Below are 21852 nucleotides of genomic sequence, written 5' to 3'. Positions count from 1 at the left end.
CAGAGGGAGGTTTGGTTGGTGGTTATGAGCATGTTAATGAGACCATTGGGTCTCAGGGGGAAGGTGAAGATCATCAGGAAGAGGGTAGGGAACTGGTGCCCCTTGAAAATTTGGCATCTGATAGTACTACTGGGGAAACAAATGAGGGACCTGATCCCTCAGCCCAAGAAGAGCCCTATGCTCCTACCTGGGATGAAACTCCCTGCTTCAAAAGAGCCCCAGGTCAGTACTAATCTTGCTCCCTCTCCTTACTTTGATGTTGAACTGTTAAACATCATCTTTCCTAAGAGGAGATCTCTTTCTGAGGAACAAAATGAAAACAGTGAGGAGGATTATGATAATGTATCTGTTGCAATCTTTATTGCGGCTAGGAGTATAAGGGCATATCCCAAAGATCCCACTCTTAAAAGACCTACTACTAGACTATAAAAGAAGGAATCCATTGAATCTATTCTAAAGAAAAACAAAGAAGAGAAGAAAAGGAAGAGGCTGGTGAAAGGGGGAAAGATAGTGAATGAGGAAGAAGTGCCTCCAGAACTTATTGTTGATGTTGACGATGAAGAGGTGAATGAGGAACTTGCTTCCTTAATTCATACGTATTCTAAGAAACATGTGATTCCAAAACCCAGGAGAAAGCCATCTGTGAAAGGTGTGGAAGTGGAAAATGTTAGGGTAGACAAGTCTGGTGAGAAGGTGTCTGAGAAGTTTGGTGAGAAATTGTCTGAGAAGTCTGCAAAGAAAGAGAAAAGTGCGAGAAAGTTTGGGAAAAGGAAGGCTGGTGACAATGAGGAACCTGGGTCCTCCAAGAAGGTCAAGGTGGGTGTGGCCAAGGATGAAGGAAGAAAAAACCTGAGAAAACAGAGGGTGCTGCCGGGCAGAACATTTGCTCTTGATATTCTTGACATGACATGGATGCGCCAACTGTTGATATTTGTGAATTTCAACAGTGGACACACTTGTTCACCAATGAGATCCCTAAGGTGTATGAGGAAGAAGTATGTAGCTTCTACGCAAACATGTTCACAGTGGAAGAGGATAACATCTGTTTGAAGGTCAACGACGTAGACTTTGTGATGGACGAGGTTGTGTTGGGGAGCATTTTGGGAGTGCCTACTGAAGGAATATTATCCATTGAGGGGACTTGTTCTCCCAATTTCAGAAGTGTTATTCTGAATGATGATGCAGTGCATCAAGGGGAACGGGTGCACAAGAAGGCCCTCCTTCCAGTGTATCAACTATTGTTTGAGATGGTGAACAAGCTTTTGCTTCCATGTGCAGAAAGGTGTTCCATTACGTCAAGAGCAGACTTGTTCCTAATGGAAGTACTAGATGCCTACAATACTATCAATCTTCCTGGACTCATGATAGAGCACATGAAAAAAGTGGCAGATTTCAAGGATGGTAATCATGGGTTGCCTTATGGGTTCTTACTCACTAAGGTGTTTAACTTCTTCAAAGTCTCTTTGGGAAAAGCAACAGTGGGAACTCGCAAGCAAACCTTCTTCAAAACCACCTCAGAAGAGTGTGATTACATTGATAAGAAAGGAGGGGTTGGCAGCAATTCCACTATTTCTCAATTGATTGATGCTCAGAATGCTGCCAATGAAGAGATAAGGAAGTTGAAGGCACGAAATGTTATTCTTGAAGGGCAGCTTAGTCAGGTCCAGGAGGTACCTAGTTCCAGCAGTGCACAAGGCACAGACGTTGCCATTTGACCAAGGAAAATGCAGATCTCAGGAAACAGGTCGAGGATCTGAAGGAGCGGCTGCTTAACGAGAAAGTATCTGCAAATTCCCAAATGGATCTCCTCAGAACCCTTGCCTCTTCATCCTTGCCTCCCCCTTCAAGTGTTCCTTAAAACAGTTTCCTTCCTAGTGTCTAGTAAAATATTATGTGTCCTACCTTGATTTCTTTGTTTGTTTTTTTTTTGCTATTTTATTTTGTGGCTGGTACTTTTAAGTTGTTTTGATTTGTGAATGGTTGGTAACAATGGTACTACTATTTCTGTTCTCTCTTTTTACAAATTAATGAATATCCTGTCATTTTCCTATGCATATTATACTCGTATGCTCTGTTTCTAGCCATGCTTGTGTGTACACGTGTGGCATGAGTTAACTGTGTTGGACTTCCTTTTGCTTATTACTTGTGAATAAATATTTTTATGGTGCCAAAAGGGGGGAAATTAATTGTGAGGGGGAACAGGTTCAAGGGGAATCCAGGAAATATTGCATGGTAATCTGGTCCTCAAGGGGAACTTCAATTATAAGTTTATCATCATCAAAAAGGGGAAAATTGATAAGTTATGTATCTTTTTATATTTTGATGATCTAACAAACTTTATGATAACAATAAGATCGAAAACCTGTTACACATCCTCAAGGTGCCAAAGCACAATAAATCTCAAGTTGGACACAAGTTCCAATAGCTAGAGTCAAAGAGACTACAGAGGGAACAAATGGACATTAGTTCCCTTGCTGACTGTACTAGTCAACTCCTCACAGTTATAAAGTAGCTGCAATTATTCCTCTACACACACGCAACAGTACAAGCAGTGCAGCAGTCACTTTATGGGGAATGCCGTGTACCAGATATTTGCTTGCATCATCCAAGTGACATCACTTGGATATTATTAATATGAAGCAAAGTAAAAAACACACACTTGCACATCCGAAAAACTGATCAAGTTTTCTCTCAAGTGTGTTGTCATCTTGTAAGTGACTTCCAGGCTTCAAGAACAAAGAACAACGGAACGAATGACCAGTTTCCAGCTCTGTATTATCAATATGTCATTAGTTGTGTTGTAATTTTCTTAGAATGAACTACTTATAATTCCTATATAGCTTAGCTAGAAGCATTGTGTAGGAAACCATTTGTAAAATCATAAATCTTGTGTTTGTGTCTTGGTTAGAGTTACTCGAGTTGTGAGCTTTGTAATAGAGTTATTACAAAGAGGCTTGTAATAAAGTTATTACAAGTGAGTGAGGGATTAAGAGTTTAATTCCTAGGTTACAATAGGTTGTAATCTAAAAGTTGCTCGGTTAGTGAAGTTGAAATCCTACGAGTGTAGGTCGTGGTTATTAATCCCGTGAGCTGGAGATTTTTAATAGCTTCAAAACTTATGCTTACAAGGAGAAGGTTCTTTCTAACACCGTGTTGGCTCCAAAACAGAAAGCCAATTGAAAAGAAACTTAAAATACTTGTAATTTTCTACCCTTATTTTGGAGACTAAAATCCTCATAATTTTTTACTCTAGCTATGGAAATTAAAATGTTCGTGATTTTCTACTTTTGCGTCGAGATTAAAATCTGCGTGGTGAGATTAAAGTCTTCGTGACTTTCTACTCATTTGTAGGAGATTATAGTCTAAGTGACTTTCTACTCATTTTAGAGATTAAAATCTTAGTGATTTGGTGCTCAAATTTATTATTCAGTTTGAAGATTAAAAACTTTACCGATTATTAAATTTGGTTGTGTCATATATTACACAGTTTGAAGATTAAAAACTCCACCATTAAGTTATGGTTGTGTCAGATTGGTTGAAGATTTAAAACTTCACCATTATTAATTTCGGCTCTATCGTGGTACAAACAACAGTTGTTGTGGTTATCTCGATAAAGTAATAAGGGTAGCAAATATGAATCTTCTTTTGAAAAAATATGTTTAGAATATGGCATTATTTACCAAATGACTAGCCCTTACTCACCGCAATCTAATAAAATTATGGGAAAAAAGAGATATGAATGCCTTATTGATAAGTTCTGATTTACCCCTGAACTTGTAGGGGAAAGCTATTTTTACGGCTAACCGAATAATCAATCGAGTTTCCCATAGCAAAACGAAATTCATTATATATGAAAAATGAAAAGGAAGGAATCCCAACTTAAAATATTTTAAAGTGTGGAGATGCTTAGCTAAAGTGCAAGTTCCTAAACCCAAAAGGGTAAATATCAGATCGAAAACCATTAATTATGTTTCCATTGGTTGTGCAACAAATAGTAAGGCATATCATTTTCGGGTTCATAAATCATAAAATCCTAACATTCATATTAATACAGTAATTGAATCAGATAATGCTGGATTCTTTGAGATTATTTATCCTTATAAAAAGAAATGTGAGCCGTTTAGTAAAAAATCTAAGTGGACTCGGGAAGAAGCAAAGGAAAGTACGTTTAATGAGGAAAATCAACAACATAGTAAACGTCAAAAGACAATTACTTCCTTTGGACTAGACTTTCTGATATTTTTGTTAGAAAAGTAGCCTCAAACGTTTAAAGCAATGTCTTGCTCGAGGTAGTTAATAGTGAGATAGAATCCATATTAATTAATCATACTTGAGAATTGGTTGATCTTCCTCCAAGAAATAAACCTTTGGGTTCTAAGTGGATTTTCCAAAGGAAAATGAATGTTGACGATACTATTGACAAATATAAGGCAAGATTACTCACTGGTAACGAGGATTATATCTATTCAGGTGTTAATAGCGTTCGCCGCCGTGGATGGTCTTGAAATCCATCAGATGTATGCAAAAACGGCCTTCTTAAATAGTGATTTGGATAAAGAAATTTGTATGGAACAACCTGAATAGTTCATAGTTCCCGAAAAAGAAAAGAAGGTGTGGCGACTTGGTAAGTCACTTTACAGACTAAAACAAGCACCAAATAATGGCATGTGAAATTTGACCAAACAATATTGTCAAATGGTTTTAAATTTAATGAGTGTAAACAAATGTGTTTACGTTAAGAATACTCTAAATTATATAGTCATTGTTTGATTATATGTGGATGATATGTTGATAAAATATTTGAAATGTGTGGGCTTTTAGCTTATGCATGACAAAAGCCAATGTTAGACATGATGTCTATATTCTTGGAAGCCGGTGAAGAAGCTGAATGGCTCCGAAATTTCTTGGAAGATATTCAATTTTGGCCCAAACCGTTGGCACCAATATATATACATTGGATAGTCAAGCAGCAATCGGAAGGGAAGGGAGCGTTATGTATAACGAGAAATCTCGTCATATACGACGAAGAAATAAAATCGTTAGGAAATTACTCTCTAGAGGAATTATCACGATTGACTACGTGAAGTCAAGTGATAATGTGTCGGATCCACTTACGAAAGGCCTAACTAGAGAGGTCGTTGAGAGATCATCGAGGGGAATGAGACTATGGCCGATGAGAAGTCATTGTGGCGGTAGCTCTACCTAGAAGACTGGAGATCCTAAGATTTAGGTTCAAAGAGATCAAACAAAGTCATTAATGACGGTTCAATATTGTCAAATAAATCTTTGGTCCATTCTCGTGATGAAGACAATGTTCAATATCAAGGATAAAGCATTAAGGCTTTTTAATGGTTTCTATGTTTTATACGGGATATATCAAATAGGGTATCTACGGGATAACACATTTAGGAATCACTCATGTAAGTGTGAAGTGTAAGCTGCTTCAAGGAGAATTCTATCAGGCCAGTTCTCTACGCACTTATGAACCAAGCGTTGTTCATGGCTGAAATGAACACAACAATGGGAACCAAAGACGGTTAAGGGTTGATTTTGTGACTTATGGTTGTCTAGATATACACCAAAGCTCGACGGTTCAAAGATATCAAATCTACCGATTGATCAAGTATATCCGATATATATTCACTATGAAAAGTTCAAAGGGAAACCTACTTATTGATGCGGTTAATCATTACTTGCAAATCACACAAGTTTTTGCATGTATTTAAACATATTGCCATTCTCCATTCATGTGGGGGGATTGTTAGGTTTGGTAAATGGGTGTGAATGGGAAATGAAAGAGGTACCTTTTGAATTGTACCTCTTCACCTCACCCTTTCATTGTCTATAAATTTAGAAGTTTCGCCTCATTTTTTAAAAGATGGAAAATTGGAAACTTCTCCCCTCTTTTCTACATTGTTGATTATTTTTCCAAATAAATAAAGTGTCAAGTGTGATTTGCTCCGTTTGTTGAGTTCGCTGAAGTTCTGTATTTTCGACTGCCAGTATTACAGAATAGTTTTTCCGTTCTATCTTGGTAGGAAGTAATCCATAACTATGGGCAAACGTGAGGGGATTAAATTCTTTAATGACTGATCCGCGTCCAATCTGCACTCAATAGTGAGTTGGAAACGGTCGTTGGAAAAATAGTACCCAACAAGAGTGGGGGTAGATTTTCATAGGGAGTTACTATGGGTGTTAGGAGTATACGCTTGATGAAAGCGAATGGAATAACTAAATTATGCTTCCAAACAAAAGGTTTTGATTTCTAATTCTAATTTTACTCTAGTAATTATAAGCTAAGAAAAGATACTAGAAGTGAATGAGTGTTATTGATGTTTTTTTAAATAGTTAAAAAGCCTAGGGATGTGATCGTAACCTAGGTGTTCACCTAATGGGTTAAATACGTTAACACTTGTTTTGTTGATTGGTGTGTATTATAGCTCTTAACTCTACGTTACCCTCTCAATACCTCTCGGTCAAAAGAGTAATTTTGCCCATTTGGCTTTCTCAAGCCCAAATGGGTATCAAACTAAATATTGCTATGAGCTCAAGTTAGATTCTCACTATCTCTAGTTTGAACCCTTTAATTAGGCTAATCAAACCCTTAATTAGCCAAATTCCTTGTTAGCCAAGTTATCCTAGACTAGGTCCCTCTTTCTCAAGTAAAGACCAAGCCAAAAAGGCATGAATCAATGTTTGCAATCATTAATTTTAAAATTGAAGCATAAACTAAGGTAAATAATCATCACACAATCATAAACAAGCATTAAATTAAATATCCATAAGATTTAAATACTAGGGTTGGGTCACAACCCTAGTAAAAATCTAGCTACTCATAGTGAGAAATGAAGAAACAAAGAAGAAATACTAATTAAACTCATAATCTAAGATTAAAATAATAAAATATAATAATTGAAACCTAAAATAATCACAAACTTTCTAAAATGGCAAAATATAACGGCTACAGCAGCTCAAACTTCGAAACTTGACCTAAAAATATGAATCTCGTCTATTTATAGTAGCCCAAAATTTGGTGACAAAAATACCCTTCAGGAGGTTCTACGGCCGCATAATTTCATGTGCAGTCCGCATATTTCTTCAGCAGGCAGCGTCTTGGATTCTGCAGCCGCACAATTCTGGTCTGCGGCTGCAAGGCATCTTCTGGGGCCACATATTTCTTGTGTGATCCGCACTTCAGGCTAGAGGTGCTTATCGGGCGGATCAGGCGGATAATTACGCTTAACGATTATCGGATTATAAATATAGTAATCCGCTAACCATCCAATAAGACAACGGGCTGATTGGCATCAGATTAATAATTATCGGGCGGCTTATCGGCTAAACCAAATAGAAATTTTTTGAACAATCATTCAATCAATACCAAACAGTTTCAAATCAATACAAAATTTTTAATACCATCTAAGATCTAACCAAACGGTATTTTTTAATTGAAGACTCTTCAAGACTACTCATACAGTCATACACGTATTAACAAAAATTTTAATACCATCAAGACTACTCATACAGACATACACGTATTAATCATTGAGATTTTGATTTTTCGACTTCTCAGTTCTCAGTTCAAGAGAGAGTTGAGACTGACGATTTCTCTTACTGATGGCTGCAGAAAATTGAGAATTAGAAAATAGAAATTATGGATTTAGCCATTTAGAATTTTAATAGTATTTTATATACATAGGGGTAAAAGTGTATATAAAAATTCTTAACGGGTTAATGGTTTACCCGATAAAAAAATGAGTAATCCGCCCCCCCAAACTGTTAAGCCGTTAATTATAAAATCTCAATATGTGCACCATCCATTACCCCGATAATCCAATACCAATAAGCCAATAACAATCGGTTCGGTTCGGTTAACGGTTAACGGTTTCGGTTCAGTTTTGAACAGCCCTACTTCAGGTAATGCTCAGGTCTTGGTCATTTACATACTCTGTGAACTTTAAATCATTTGTCAGTGCAAACCTTGTTCTGCGGCAGCCGCACAATTCATGTGCGGTCCACTCATTAGCTAGAACTCTGTTGAGCTCATTCACTTGTCCTGCGGTCGCAGATGGAATTCTGCGGTCCGCACTTTCTTTTGCGGACGCAAAAATCCATCTGCGGACAGCACTTCTTAAGTTCTGCGCCCCTTCTTGCCTTGTCATTCAGAACACTCCTTTTTGAGTTGGATTTCATTATGGGAGCCCAAACTTCAAACATTCCTGCAATTTGCACACTTTCATTAGTTTCGAGAACGTAAATCAATACTTTCAGATTAAAACAAAAGCAAAAGGGTGCTCACACTTATCAACGACACACTAGCAACTTGTGGGTTCAAAAATTATTTTATATTTTTGTTTCAATGAACTAACATTTTCTTCTCTGATTTTCTGATATCGAACGCAAATTACCAACAGGAACATACATGCGAGATATTATGGAAACTATTAAGGGTAAATTTACTATTTAAATTCCTACTTTCACCATATTGTATTCCATTTGAGAAACCATTCTACAACTTTCTCTATGATTATGCATCTTGCTCAAATTAACCAAGAAGCGATATTAGAATTCTCTTTCCTTTCGTTTTATATTTGATTTCCTTATTTATTGTTATTATTATTTTTTATCATTTGTATGGGAGAAAGTGAATAAATCTATTGTTGGTTAAAAATACAAATTTAATGATTTGGCCCTATAAAACTAATTTTAGGTTAAACACTACCTCATTAGCTAACTTTTGAAATTGGATTACACAGCCTATACTCAAGCCTTAAGGTTTATAATTTTTTACCATATATAATATAATATCATAATCATTCTCATTCTAATTCTTGCTTTATCTCATGTTAGGCCCATATTATATTGTCGACACTACAATTGGCAGAGGTATGGGCGTGCTTGGGTGTTGAATTTGTCGGATGCCAGATGAGTATTTGGTCTGTTTATATGGTCTTAAACAATACTTATCTCATGAACTAGATTTTGCAGTTAAGTTAGATTTAAAGTAATTTTTTTATCATTTCGATTAAAACTTTTTCGAATGTCTACTCAAATTTCGTCCAAATACATATTCAATATCTTTCAAGTGACTATATATATAACTTTATAATATACTGAAAAAAAAATGGATGTGCACGAGGTGACAGTTGAAGAAAGGTAGTCATCAAAATCAAATTCAAGAAATTTAGTCAAAGTCAATATGTAAGGCTCATAATTAATGAAAAAGGATCGACGTCAATCTTCAAATGTTGAATGTTGAAAATGCTTCTGATCTGTCTGATGCTGCGACTTTTCTTCCCTCCTCTTATTATTTTTCTTTTATTTTTTGCTTATTTTATCAGAAATTATTGTACAAAAAATTAGTTTTAAATGAGTCGTACGTGCATATGTTATACGAAATTCTTAACGAACTTTATATTTTTCACCAAATCTTGACTATGGAATGAAATAATTAGACTAGAAATATTCTTTGGTCAAACTAATAAGAATGCATGCATCAAAACTGTTTTTTTTTCTAACAACAATAATAATAATAATAATAATAATAACAACAACAACAATTCATTATTACTGTATGAGATTGAAGTGTGCAATATTGTTTTAATTCTCAACTGTTTTCTGTTCATTTAAAGTAGAGTTTAGGTGATGTTTAGATTATTGAATAAGAGATCTTTTTAGCAAAAAAAAAAAAGAATAAGAGATCTTAATAATAATAATAATAATAATAATAATAATAATAATAATAATAATAATAATAATAATAATAATAATAATAATAATAATAATAATAATAATAATAATAATAACAACAATTCATTATTACAGTATGAGATTGAAGTGTGCGATATTGTTTTAGTTCTCAGCTGTTTTCTGTTCATTTAAAGTAGAGTTTAGGTGATGTTTAGATTATTGAATAAGAGATCTTTTTAGTAAAAAACAAAATGAATAAGAGATCTTCATTTCCAGTTTAAGCCCCTAAACTTGTGTCATGGGCCATAATGCCTCTCAAATTTTTGATAATATCAAAGCAAACCCACGTAAAATTATGTGTGTTGCTAGTTGCTACCATGCACACACGGCATATGCAGAGGCGGAGTCAGAATTTGAAGTTTATGGGTTCTGAATTTGTTATTAAATCCATAACTCGTTTTATTACTGGGTTCGCAATTAAACAATTATACATATTTAGTGAATATTCTAATACAAATTTATGGTGTAAATAAAAGTTATTGGGTTCGTTCGAACCCGTCAACAATACTCTCCCTCCGCCCCTAGGCATATGTAGTGTATTAATGACGGGTTCGATTGAACCAATAACTTTCGATTCGGAGTAGAAATTTATATGTAAAAGTTCACTAAATTATAAAAATAATAGATATGAACTCATAACTTAAAAATATAATGGTTCAATACCAAAAATTTTAAAAATTGAACTCATACAGTTTAAATTTTGGATTCGCCTCTGCATGTAACTATAAAAAAGAAAAAAAGTAAAGAAAAGGAGAACCACAAGTCTTATCTCGAACCCTGATAGAATTAGAAGCAGTAAACTAATTACATAATTTAGAAGTATATGATATAATGACAATGCCTTCAAGGACGATTAAATGCACAGTTTTTGTATTAGATCAGCCACTTTTGTTGTTAATACAGCTAAAACCGTCTTTTCTTGTTAACGCCGAGAAAAAAAAGAGTGTGTGACACATGTGATGATGTGATATAATAATAGAACAAGAATTAACCCAAATGGTCGTCCACCTCATCACTTAAACTAAAAATAGACACTGAATATATAATTTATGTATTACATATGTATAATTATGTATAATCAATGTATAATTTATGTATATGACTAAAATAAGTAAACAATTGATATGGCCGACTATTTGTGTAAAGATCCCTTATTTAAATTATGTATGAGGTCATAATCTTTAGGACTACCTCATATAAATCATTCCTTAATTTAAGCTACATAACATAGTATAATACTTTCCATGTCCACCCTTATAGGATTCGATTGATATTAATTTTTTCCTTTTCTTTTGTAGTTTGTATTATTGCCATTATGAGTAGATATTTAGTCGAAAGAAAAATTTCCCACAAACTTGATTATTAATAGTCTTAAATTGTAAAAAAAACTGGGTAAATATCTCAAACAATATAGCTTACTTATTTACAATACTTACTTGACTCAATTTTTCTCTTTATATTTTCATGCTTCATTGCTGCAAATTTTTCGTTGTGACATTAATATCAGTCAATTCAAGCTCTCATGTTTTAGCATTATGTTTAGTGCTTTTCGGTTGGTTGAAGCATATATGCATGACTATTTCGCACTATAATTGTATATAATTTTTCATCTTAAGATCTCGTATGTTCATCATTTTCAGGATTATAGTTAATATGTTTTATACAGTATTATATCAAATTTTGTTGTTTATATTGTCACTTAATTTATTCATAGGAGTTATAGCGCCAATCTCTTTATTCATAAATCTCTAAAAAGATTGAAGTATTCAAAACTTTACATAATCATAATACAAATTTTTTTGTGTTATTTGTTTGTCTTAAGTATTAGATTACATGTATAACAATAATATTCATAAGATATTCTCACATAAAATCCTCAAAAATCACAATAAGACATATGAGGACTTCTGTTAGTGACGGACCCAGAATTTTATATAAGCGGGTTCAGTAAAAGATGAGTGACTATTCATATAAGTAGTGTCTGGTAAGACAAGTAGGGTTTGAACACTTTTTTTGTTCTTAAATGATTTAAACAAATGTACTTTCATGTTTTATCAAATTTTAAGAAAGAAACATCCAAAATTCACTTTGTAGATAGGTTAATTTTAGAAGTAGGTAAAACTGTAGAATAATTTTTATTAATTTCAATAAAAAAATAAAGTGAAATAAAAAAAATATAAAAGTAAGAATAATAAATTCATAAGGGACTACGCGCATAACTCTAGCACGCTAGAGATTACAAAACAAAATTTACAAGCCCCACAAAAGGGATTCGAACACAACACCTTCCTTACATTTTGAACCCTCTTTACCACCTCAACAAATACCACATTTGGTTTCAAGTGGGTTTAAATTTTCATTTCTATACATATTTTTGTTGTTTCAAATATAATTTACCAATATACACTGTATAATTTCTCAGCGAAGCGGGTTTAACTGAATCCGCTTGACACCATATGGGTCCGCCCCTGATTTCTGCGGGGCATGGTTTCTTTCATTAGTGAACTAACTACATGTGATTGAAAATCCTATTTTTTAAACTTTCACTTTTCCTTTAATTTTTATTTATTAATTACTCAAACAAATTATATAATACTAATATTATGTAATTTTTAAAAATGTGTACTCATTGATATGGGGACACGCCTAAAATGTATGTCCATAGACTAAAAAAGAGGCCTGATAACTTTAAAATAAAAATAATAAAATTAGAGTAAATTTTAAGTTAATATATCAACTAAGATGATTAAGGACTTTTATGGGCATATTTTCTTCCCTTTTTTAAGTTGGGACTTATACCTTTTCCTGTACCCTCCATTATTTAACTCAAGTATAATTTCAATATAATATTTATGTGTTTTTTGAAAATTATGATTATCGAGATAGAGTACACGCGCAACGTGCATAGCATAAGACTAGTATTAATAATGACGCGTAATGTAAAAACCTACCAAAGAACAAGGGCGGCCCATTTCCTAATGCAAGTAAAGCAATTTCTTTAAGCCTCACATTTGGGGGGGGGGGGGGGGGTGTTTGTTATACCGAATATGCTATATATAAGATTTGAAAAAAAAAATCTATAAAGTGAAAATGTTTTATTTCTTTCTTTAACAAATTCAGAGAAAAAGAGTTTGCAAATACTATGATTTCTGATAAGGGAATCGCATTAAAAATGAAGATCGAACCCGAATTTCGTAAGAAACGTGTGAATATATAGGAAGAAACAATTTGATGAGAATGTTGATAATGAAATCTCAAAATTTTTGGAAGAGTCATTTAGAGTTGATTATTTTTTATAATTAGTAGACAAGGCTATTTTTTCACTCCAAAAAAGATTTGAACAATTCGAAACATATGAAAATATTTTGGATTTTTTATTTAACGGTAATAAAACTAAGATCACTAGATGATAAAAAAATATTGACTTAACCTTGAATGTTCCTTAAATCATAATAATCAATCTGATATTGATGATTTACATTTATTTTCTGGTTAAAAGTGTTTTTAAAAATAGTACAATTAGAAGATAATAGTTTAATTAATGGGTTAATTTCACTAAAGGTCATCCAACTTATCATTTATTTCACAAAAGTCACTTATCTATTTTTCGTCACTTAAAAGTCATTCAACTTTACGTTTGTAACTTAAAAGTCATTCTAGTTCAAAACCTATAAAATATCCAATAAAAAAATGACATGGCATTATATTTAATTAAAAAATCTAAAAATAATGCCACATAAGCTAAAATAGATCATATCTAAACTAGGCCTATTTCTTCCTCAGCCCGATTTCGGTCGGTTTTTTGAATATTAGTTTTAATTTATTTTATATGAAAAATCGACCGATTTCAGTTGGTTTCTTAAAAAATAAATTTTGCGGGATTCTAAAATAGTTTCCCGCATTTTTGCGCAAAAAAAAAAAAACCGACCGAAGTCGGTTGATTTCGTAAAAAAAAAAAAAAAAATTTAAATATTTTGGAAAATCGACCGACCTCAATCTCACATAACATATAAATGTACCACTTACAGACAAGAACAGCAAGCTAATAAGAACCTATTTTTACAAAAATGCGGGAAACTATTTTAGAATCCCGCAAAATTTACTTTTTAAGAAACCGACCAAAATCGATCGTTTTTTCATATAAAGTAAATTAAAACTAATATTCAAAAAACCGACCGAAATCGGACTGAGGAAGAAATGGGTCTAACTTAGATATGGTCTATTTAAGATTAGGTGGCATTATTATTAGATTTTTTAATTAAATGTAATGCCATGTCATATTTTTTATTGGATATTTTATAGGTTTTGAACTAGAATGATTTTTAAGTTACAAATGTAAAGTTGAGTGACTTTTAAGTGATGAAAAATAGATAAGTGACTTTTGTGAAATAAATGATAAGTTGGATGACCATGAGTGAAATTAACCCTTTAATTAATATACTCAAACAAACAAAAATTCCTAGGGAAACCGCAGTCGCTTTACTTCGGGTGTGCACTGGGTAACCTGTTCACTGTGCAATAGCTCGCAAACCACACATGAAATGTAAACCGTATTAGGCAAGTCCGCTGCGATGAGCTCCGATTGTGGAGGCTGCTGGTGAGGGGAATGAATCTTAGGTCTCCCATGTGGGAAACCACTCACTTAACCAACTCGGTCAAAGATTGCGGGCTCCAAATGTTTATAGTGCTTATAGAATAATGTTAATAACTCATGTTATCGTTGCTTCAGTGGAAATATTTTTTTCAAAAATAAAATTGATAAAATCTTAACTAATATCAACAATGTCTCGAGAATGGTTAAATGGATTAGCTATATTGTTCATTAAGAAAAATATATTAGGAGAAATTGATATAAGAAAATTATTAATAACTTGCATCTAAAAAATACTAGAAAAATATACTTCAAATAAAAAATAATATATTTTTTATTAAAAGTTAAAGGTCATATATAAAGTATGGCTTTATGACACAAAATTGATCGGACCGCAGCTGCCAAAGAAATCCCATAATATCTGATTTAATTTCTTTTTGAATGGCGAGATGGATAGAAAATATTTTTACTTTCAACGCTCCTATCGGGACTTATGCAACGAATCTTAATATAAAATTGTTAATTATCCCTTTCTTTAATCCTTGCTTGGGATAAACATCAACGAACTTTATACTTAAGCATGATCTATCTGATTATGTCATGAAATGTGTTAAACACGCATCCAATTTAATAAATTAAACAAATCGCATTCACTCTATGCTGCTAACATAAAGAAATAGAGAAAAGATTTCCTAAGCTAACAGGTGACTGTTTAATTTGTGTTTAAGTTACGTATCTTAACGCTAACCAGTAATCAATCGTAATTACCAAATTCACTATATTACATAAGCCGTAGCTAATATTTCACGTCATATTATAAACCATTTCACGAACTTTAGGAATCTAATCACTTTTACATTTTATTAAAAAACTTAAAAGAGAAATTATTAATAATATAATAATGATATATTCACATGATAAATATACAATTCTTATTAGCTATAACTTGGACGTAGGGACGCATCTAGTGAATAAACTATGGGTTCATTATTAATTTAGAGGGCGTTTGGACATAAGAATTGTAAAATGCAAGTGAAATTTTTTCAAGTGAAAATGGTATTTGAAAATTAGAGTTGTGTTTGGACATAAATATAATTTTGAGTTGTTTTTGAAGTTTTGTGAATGATCTGAGTGAAAATTTTGAAAAATAACTTTTTGGAGTTTTTCAAATTTTCAAAAAATTTTAAAATTTATCTTCAAGTGAAAATTGAAAATTTTATGGCCAAACACTGATTTCGAAAAAGTAAAAAAATTTCGAAAAAAGTTAAAATTGTTTATGTCCAAACGGGCTCTTAGTAACTTTAGTTATGACCTAGTATTTGTATTAAAAATAACTCATTATCCATAAGTATAAATATCAGATTTTGAACCCAATAAATTATATGAAATGAGGTAGAATTTTGAATTCGAACTCATAAAATTCAAATTTTGGATCCGCATCCAGAAGAATAACAAATGATCGACGAAAACTATTGCAAATTACAAATCATCTATCAGATAATCAATTAATTATCAAAATAGGCAAGATCAAAATAGACAAAAGATCACTTTTAGCCCACAACCAAAATTATTTATTCGGTAGCTGTAAAAATATTTAAAATTTATATATTTTTTATATATAATATACAGAAATAAATAAATCTCAAAGATATATATACATACACACAAAAATATACAAAAATATACAAAAATTTGACATTATTTTGAGAGTGACTATATAAATTCATCAAAATACTATAGACTCATATAAAAACGGAATAATCTCAAAGATTTACATAGGCAAGTCAGAGCTATCGACATGCAAATAGGCGTGTTCATGTATTAGATTGGATCGGATTTGGCACATTTTGGACTATAATTTCGGATTTCAAATTTGATAAATTGCAATCTGAATTCGAACCTAATTAAATTCGGTTTGAATTAGATTTTGATATTTGGATCGGATAAATATTTCGAATTACGGTTCAAATTATAAGCCTTATATATTAAGATGCTAAAATAAATGACTTTAAGTATAACTAGCTATCTTGCTTCACAACAAACTAACGAGTCATACACAACATTTCATACAATTACTCAAATTTTTCATGATAAGAAAACTATGTATGATCACAACACACTTGGATTGATAAACATGCAAACACCCATTTCAACCATCACATACCTAGTTAGAACAAAAATATAAGAACATGATTAACCTCACTTGTATTTCTCAGCAAGAAAATTCAGAGAAATTTCTTTCTAATTCCTGCCAAATAATGAAATATACTTTGATGCTCTTACTATCTAAAGACTTCTTCTATTATTTTGCACAAGACAGTCAACATCAAGTATTGCTCAAGCTTCTTAACTAAAGTTAGACTCCATTGAGAGTCTTCATTTCTGTCGATATGTGCTCTTCATGAAAGAATATGAGAGAAAATCACAAATGAAACCCTAGATTTATCTGACGGCACCCTCAACTTTATATATAAACCCTATATTTCGAATTTTGGATCGGGTTAAATTTAAATTAAGCCAAATCATATCCCATCCTATATCCAAAATAATGTTCTGAGTTGCCTATTTTGTACTATGCATATGTGGAGAAGTCTTGGTAAATATATGTTCGAATGGGTCTCGCGTTTAGGTACTAATAAATACTATGCATGTGTCGAAAATTCCCCAATATTTCCTTTATTCACTAAATTGTGGGTCCCACGTTTTGTACTATGCATTTGCGGAGAGCAAAGTAAGCTTTAAATATACCTCATACTAAATTGTATGATGGTAATTAATGTAATAATACCGAAACACAGGGGTAAAGATATTATGATGGAAGCTGTAGACGTGCAGGGGATTCAAAACAATTTTTGCCATTAATTTTTATGTTCTAGAAGAATTCTTCCTTACTGATGACACAAACACGTGCAACTTAAAAAGAAAAAGTATTGTAACTATCTAATTGGCGAATTACTATTTTAAATTTATGGGTTTTAATTTTTAAATTTGCTAATCAAGTTTTATAAAAAAATTCAGTTAAATTAGATATGAAAAGGGATCGGTGAATACAATTCTGCCCATAACATTTTTTTATCAGCTTTTGGTCTGAATACAATTTATAAAACGAATTATTTGTAGATAATCCTTGAGAAAAGGAAAAATTCTAGTCATCTTTCTAGTTATTTCTTTTTCTAATATTAAAATTGATGGGTTGTCGCGTTCACAGAAAGTAACGTTTGAAGTAGAAGTATAGAGTCAATCAAATGTTAGCTGTTAAGTTTGTATGAGAAAGGGCAAAAGATCTTTGAAATTTCTCTATTATGATTGGCCTCTAGCAAATATTAAGGGCCCGAGCAATTTAACATGTAGAATATTCTCTATTTTTAATGTAATTATTATCTTATGAAAAAAAAGAAAATTAATATACTCAATTAGTACGGTAGAATGATTGAGATCGCCCTACCTGTTAACCTCGTGACACCCTTAATCAATGATCTCAAATTCCAATGACACCCTTAGCCAATAGTATTTGTTTGAATATATCGTGAAAATAGCACGGTCTAACTAGTCAGCATTTGTAAATTCATTGAAAAATATCCGTTATTTTGCTGAAATACGGAAAGTTCTAGTATAATATGCTGAATTATAGAGTTCTTGCGTATAAACTTCCAACATATTATTTTGAAACTCCAATACGAAAAACTTTCAGCATAATATGTTGGATTATGGAGTTCCTTCCATTTAAACTTCTCGTGTATTATGTTGGAACTCCAACACATTATAAAAATCAAGCATATTATACTAGAATCTCATATGTAAAAAAATTCGAAGTTCGGCATATTATACTAGAAATTTTTCGGATTTTTAAAGGTGGTTTTGTTCAGATTATATTTTTACATGAAAAAAGTGACTAAATTTTGATTACTTTTGAAGCTGTGACTATTTCTTTATTTATTTATGAAATATCCTCCATCCATAATGGGTCTACTTTATGCAAAGTCATATATTATTAGGAATGGGCGGCTCGACTATAAGGTTAGTAAACCAATCGTTTGGGGCCCCAACTTTCTCAGGGTCCCGTTTTTCCTTAAAATGTATTGTATATGTATTATTAAAAAAAAAATACAAAGAATTTTTGGAGCGAAAGTACAATAGTTTTAATGCGAGGATCGTTGTAATAATTAGAGAATGAAATAATTTTTAATGAATTATTTTCTTGCATGGGTAGGATAACTATTTTTTTGCCTCATTTATATCCTAATAAGTAATACATGCCCATATTATTATTTATATATGTACCTTTTTCATTCTCTATTTTACTATTCTTATTTTCAATATTGAGAAGTCTCCCAATCGGTAATTTACCGCGACTTACAAGTTGTCTTCTTCAAGGCATTACATCAAGCAATCATTATATTGAAGTAATGCAACACTTTTCAATAACATTATATCAACTTATCTTGCTCCATAGTTTCTTACCCTTTGATTTCTGCTGCTATATATTGTTTCTTGTACTTCGATTATTTTATTTATATATGATAGTTACTGCTCATTTTTAGACTGCTTTTATCATGGCTTATTCGCTTTCGTTACTTTGATTTTCACACTGTGTTGAATTGATTGTCCTTATCTAATCTTTTTTTGTCATGCTTTCTCTTAAGCCGATGATCTTTCAGAAATAACCTCTCTACCTCCCAAGGTAGAGGTAAGGTATGCGTACACTCTACCTTCACAGACCCTACTTTGTGGGTTTTCATTGAGTATGTTGTTGTGTATCAACTTATCAAATTCTTGCGACGATTTTATTATTCTATCTTTATTTTATACTTTTTCATTAAAAATTTGTCTTTAATATTCTTACTTAGGGCCTCTCTGAAATTTGGCTTTATCCCCGATCTTGTTGAGACGGTCTTGTTATTCGGATACAGAATTTCAAGTAAAAGATAATTATCAAATAAAACAAATGTACAAAAGAAACGTAAGTTTATTGACTAATAAAATAATATGTGTGTGAGTTTCGTCAAGCAATGACATCATCATTACCTCTTTCTTCAAGTTGTGTCCTTTGTTTTGGCCACGTGATAGAAACATTACCTAAACAACTTGCCCACTTGCCCATTAAAAGAAACTTCATAGAAGCCCCTTATCATAAAATTACTGATTAATTAATCCATTAATTATAATTAACTAGACAACACAGTCCCCTCTGCCTAATTAATCCACTAATTATAATTAACTAAACATCACAGTCCCCTCTGCTCAGGTGCAATGAATCTTCTTCCCTTTTCCCTATATATATTCCTCATTCGTTCTGTGTCAAAAAAATCAAAATCCTTTCTTATAAACGAACACCAAAAACCTCGTAAAACACGAGAATTAAAATTCAAAAGCAAAATGAATCAACCTGTTTCTACAGAGTTGCCGCCGGCGAATTTTCCGGGAGACTTTCCTTTTTACCGACGGAATTCAAGCTTCAGTCGTCTAATCCCATGTTTAACTGAAACATGGGGCGAATTACCACTAAAAGTCGACGATTCTGAAGATATGGTAATTTATACTCTCTTAAAGGACGCTCTTAACGTCGGATGGTCGCCGTTTAATTTCACCGCCGGCGAAGTAAAATCGGAGCTAATGGAGGAGGAAATTGTGGTTTCTCCAGCGGATACAACGGCCGCGCCGGCGGCTGAGTTACCGAGGGGAAGGCATTACAGAGGTGTTAGACGACGGCCTTGGGGGAAATTTGCGGCGGAGATTAGGGATCCGGCGAAGAATGGAGCTAGGGTTTGGCTTGGAACATACGAAACAGATGAAGATGCTGCAATTGCTTATGATAAAGCCGCTTATAGAATGCGTGGTTCAAAGGCTCATTTAAATTTTCCACATAGGATCGGTTTAAATGAACCGGAACCGGTTCGAGTTACGGCGAAAAGACGAGCGTCGCCTGAACCGGCTAGTTCGTCGGAAAATAGTTCAGTAAAACGGAGAAGAAAAGCTGTTGCAGCTGAGAAATCTGGAGCTGTAGAAGTGGAGAGTAAATCAAATGTTTTACAAGTTGGATGTCAAGTTGAACTATTGACACGTGGACATCAACTATTAGTCAGTTAAGTATGAGCTTACGAAGATTAATATTCCTTTGTGGTAATCTTGCGCTCCGAAGTTGTACAGTTTGATTTTCATGTTAATTACTCCTTCCGGTTCGATCTATGTCAATCTGTTTGATCAGACATAGAGTTAAAAAAAAAAAAAAGACTTTTTGAATTGAATTTGTTATCCTAAATAAGTTAAAAAGGGGTTCAGAATATCAGTGTTACTAATATCTATGAACGTGCGTTAAACGTTAATAATGACACGTGATAATTTAAATATTTATTTATATGAAGGAATGATAAAATTTAATTAAAGAGAGAAATTTTATGTATAATATTACAACAATCATCTAAATGCCGAAAAATATTATTACATTAGCATAATAAATAAATTTAAAATAAAAGGACATCGTTAAAACTTACACAAATGATCAATTTTGTCATGTTAGTTAGATAATTATATATTATAGTTTAAAAATATTTAAAGTGATGGTATCTTAACGAACATTTTTTTGTGGACAGTATTTTTTTGTGTATGTTCCTCCTAATGCGTTGGTTGCTCTGCCTTAACCATAACTCTTGTTGTCGATCTTTATATCCCTCTTGAAAGTGCAACATACAGCTGTTCGTGCAAGAAAACATATTGCGGTAAATATAGTCCAATATTTAGAATGTTTGTCTTTATACTTTATTTATTATATTTGCAAAACATAAACATACTAAAAATTATTTTCATACAAATTTAAAAGGACATTTCTTAGTTTCGGAAGACGAAAGTTGAATTCAGGGATAAGAATATACTTATTAGAAGCATATTAACCAGTATCATAATTTTTGCATGTATGACGTTATTGTCAAAACTTCTATATACCATATGTGTGCTATTACATAAGTTATTCGGCGTATCTAAGTTTTTCATTAACATGACAGACATATTTTTCTTCAAAACTAACCTATATATAATAGAAGATCAATTTTAACTTAGTCTACTATATATACGGTGACACTAACATAAGTAAGAAATAAGAAACATCACAACAAACATGTATGGTAGAAGGTCATTTGGTATTAAAGTATTAAAGTATTTTTTTTGGTAGTAATTATTAGTATCATTTTCTGCTGAGTCAGAAACTAAAAAATATTTTATTTTTACTATAAAATTTTGCAATCAACCTTTTATTTAGTTGATCAACATATTCATTTTTGCTAGCTAAGATATCTTTTTTAATTCTATCATGTGATTTGCACAAATTGCGTTTTAATCTAATGATAGAAATTTTTTTTTTATTAAATGCACTACTATTACCAGTGAGATTGATAACCAAGTGTTCGGGAAGAACCAAATCATCTTTTATTGGATGCTCTTCTTCGTTTCCGACACGAAGCAAGAAGACACTGAATATTGGATATCTTCTTACTTTATATTTCTTGTCAGTTGAATCT

The 21852-nt window shown here is 32.4% G+C and overlaps 1 protein-coding gene across 1 annotated transcript; it reads left to right on the top strand.

The window, feature by feature from the left end:
- Positions 1-19623: 19623 nt before the first annotated feature.
- Positions 19624-20586, top strand: LOC104105250 (ethylene-responsive transcription factor 1). The gene has a single exon (XM_009613506.4). The coding sequence runs from the start codon at positions 19718-19720 to the stop codon at positions 20426-20428; it is 711 nt and encodes a 236-aa protein (XP_009611801.1). The 5' UTR covers positions 19624-19717; the 3' UTR covers positions 20429-20586.
- Positions 20587-21852: the final 1266 nt, after the last annotated feature.

Source organism: Nicotiana tomentosiformis, chromosome 5 (genome assembly GCF_000390325.3).
Source record: "Nicotiana tomentosiformis chromosome 5, ASM39032v3, whole genome shotgun sequence".
Lineage (NCBI taxonomy): Eukaryota > Viridiplantae > Streptophyta > Magnoliopsida > Solanales > Solanaceae > Nicotiana > Nicotiana tomentosiformis.
The sequence above is the reverse complement of the archived record's forward strand: the minus strand, read 5'-3'. Positions and strand labels throughout refer to the sequence as shown.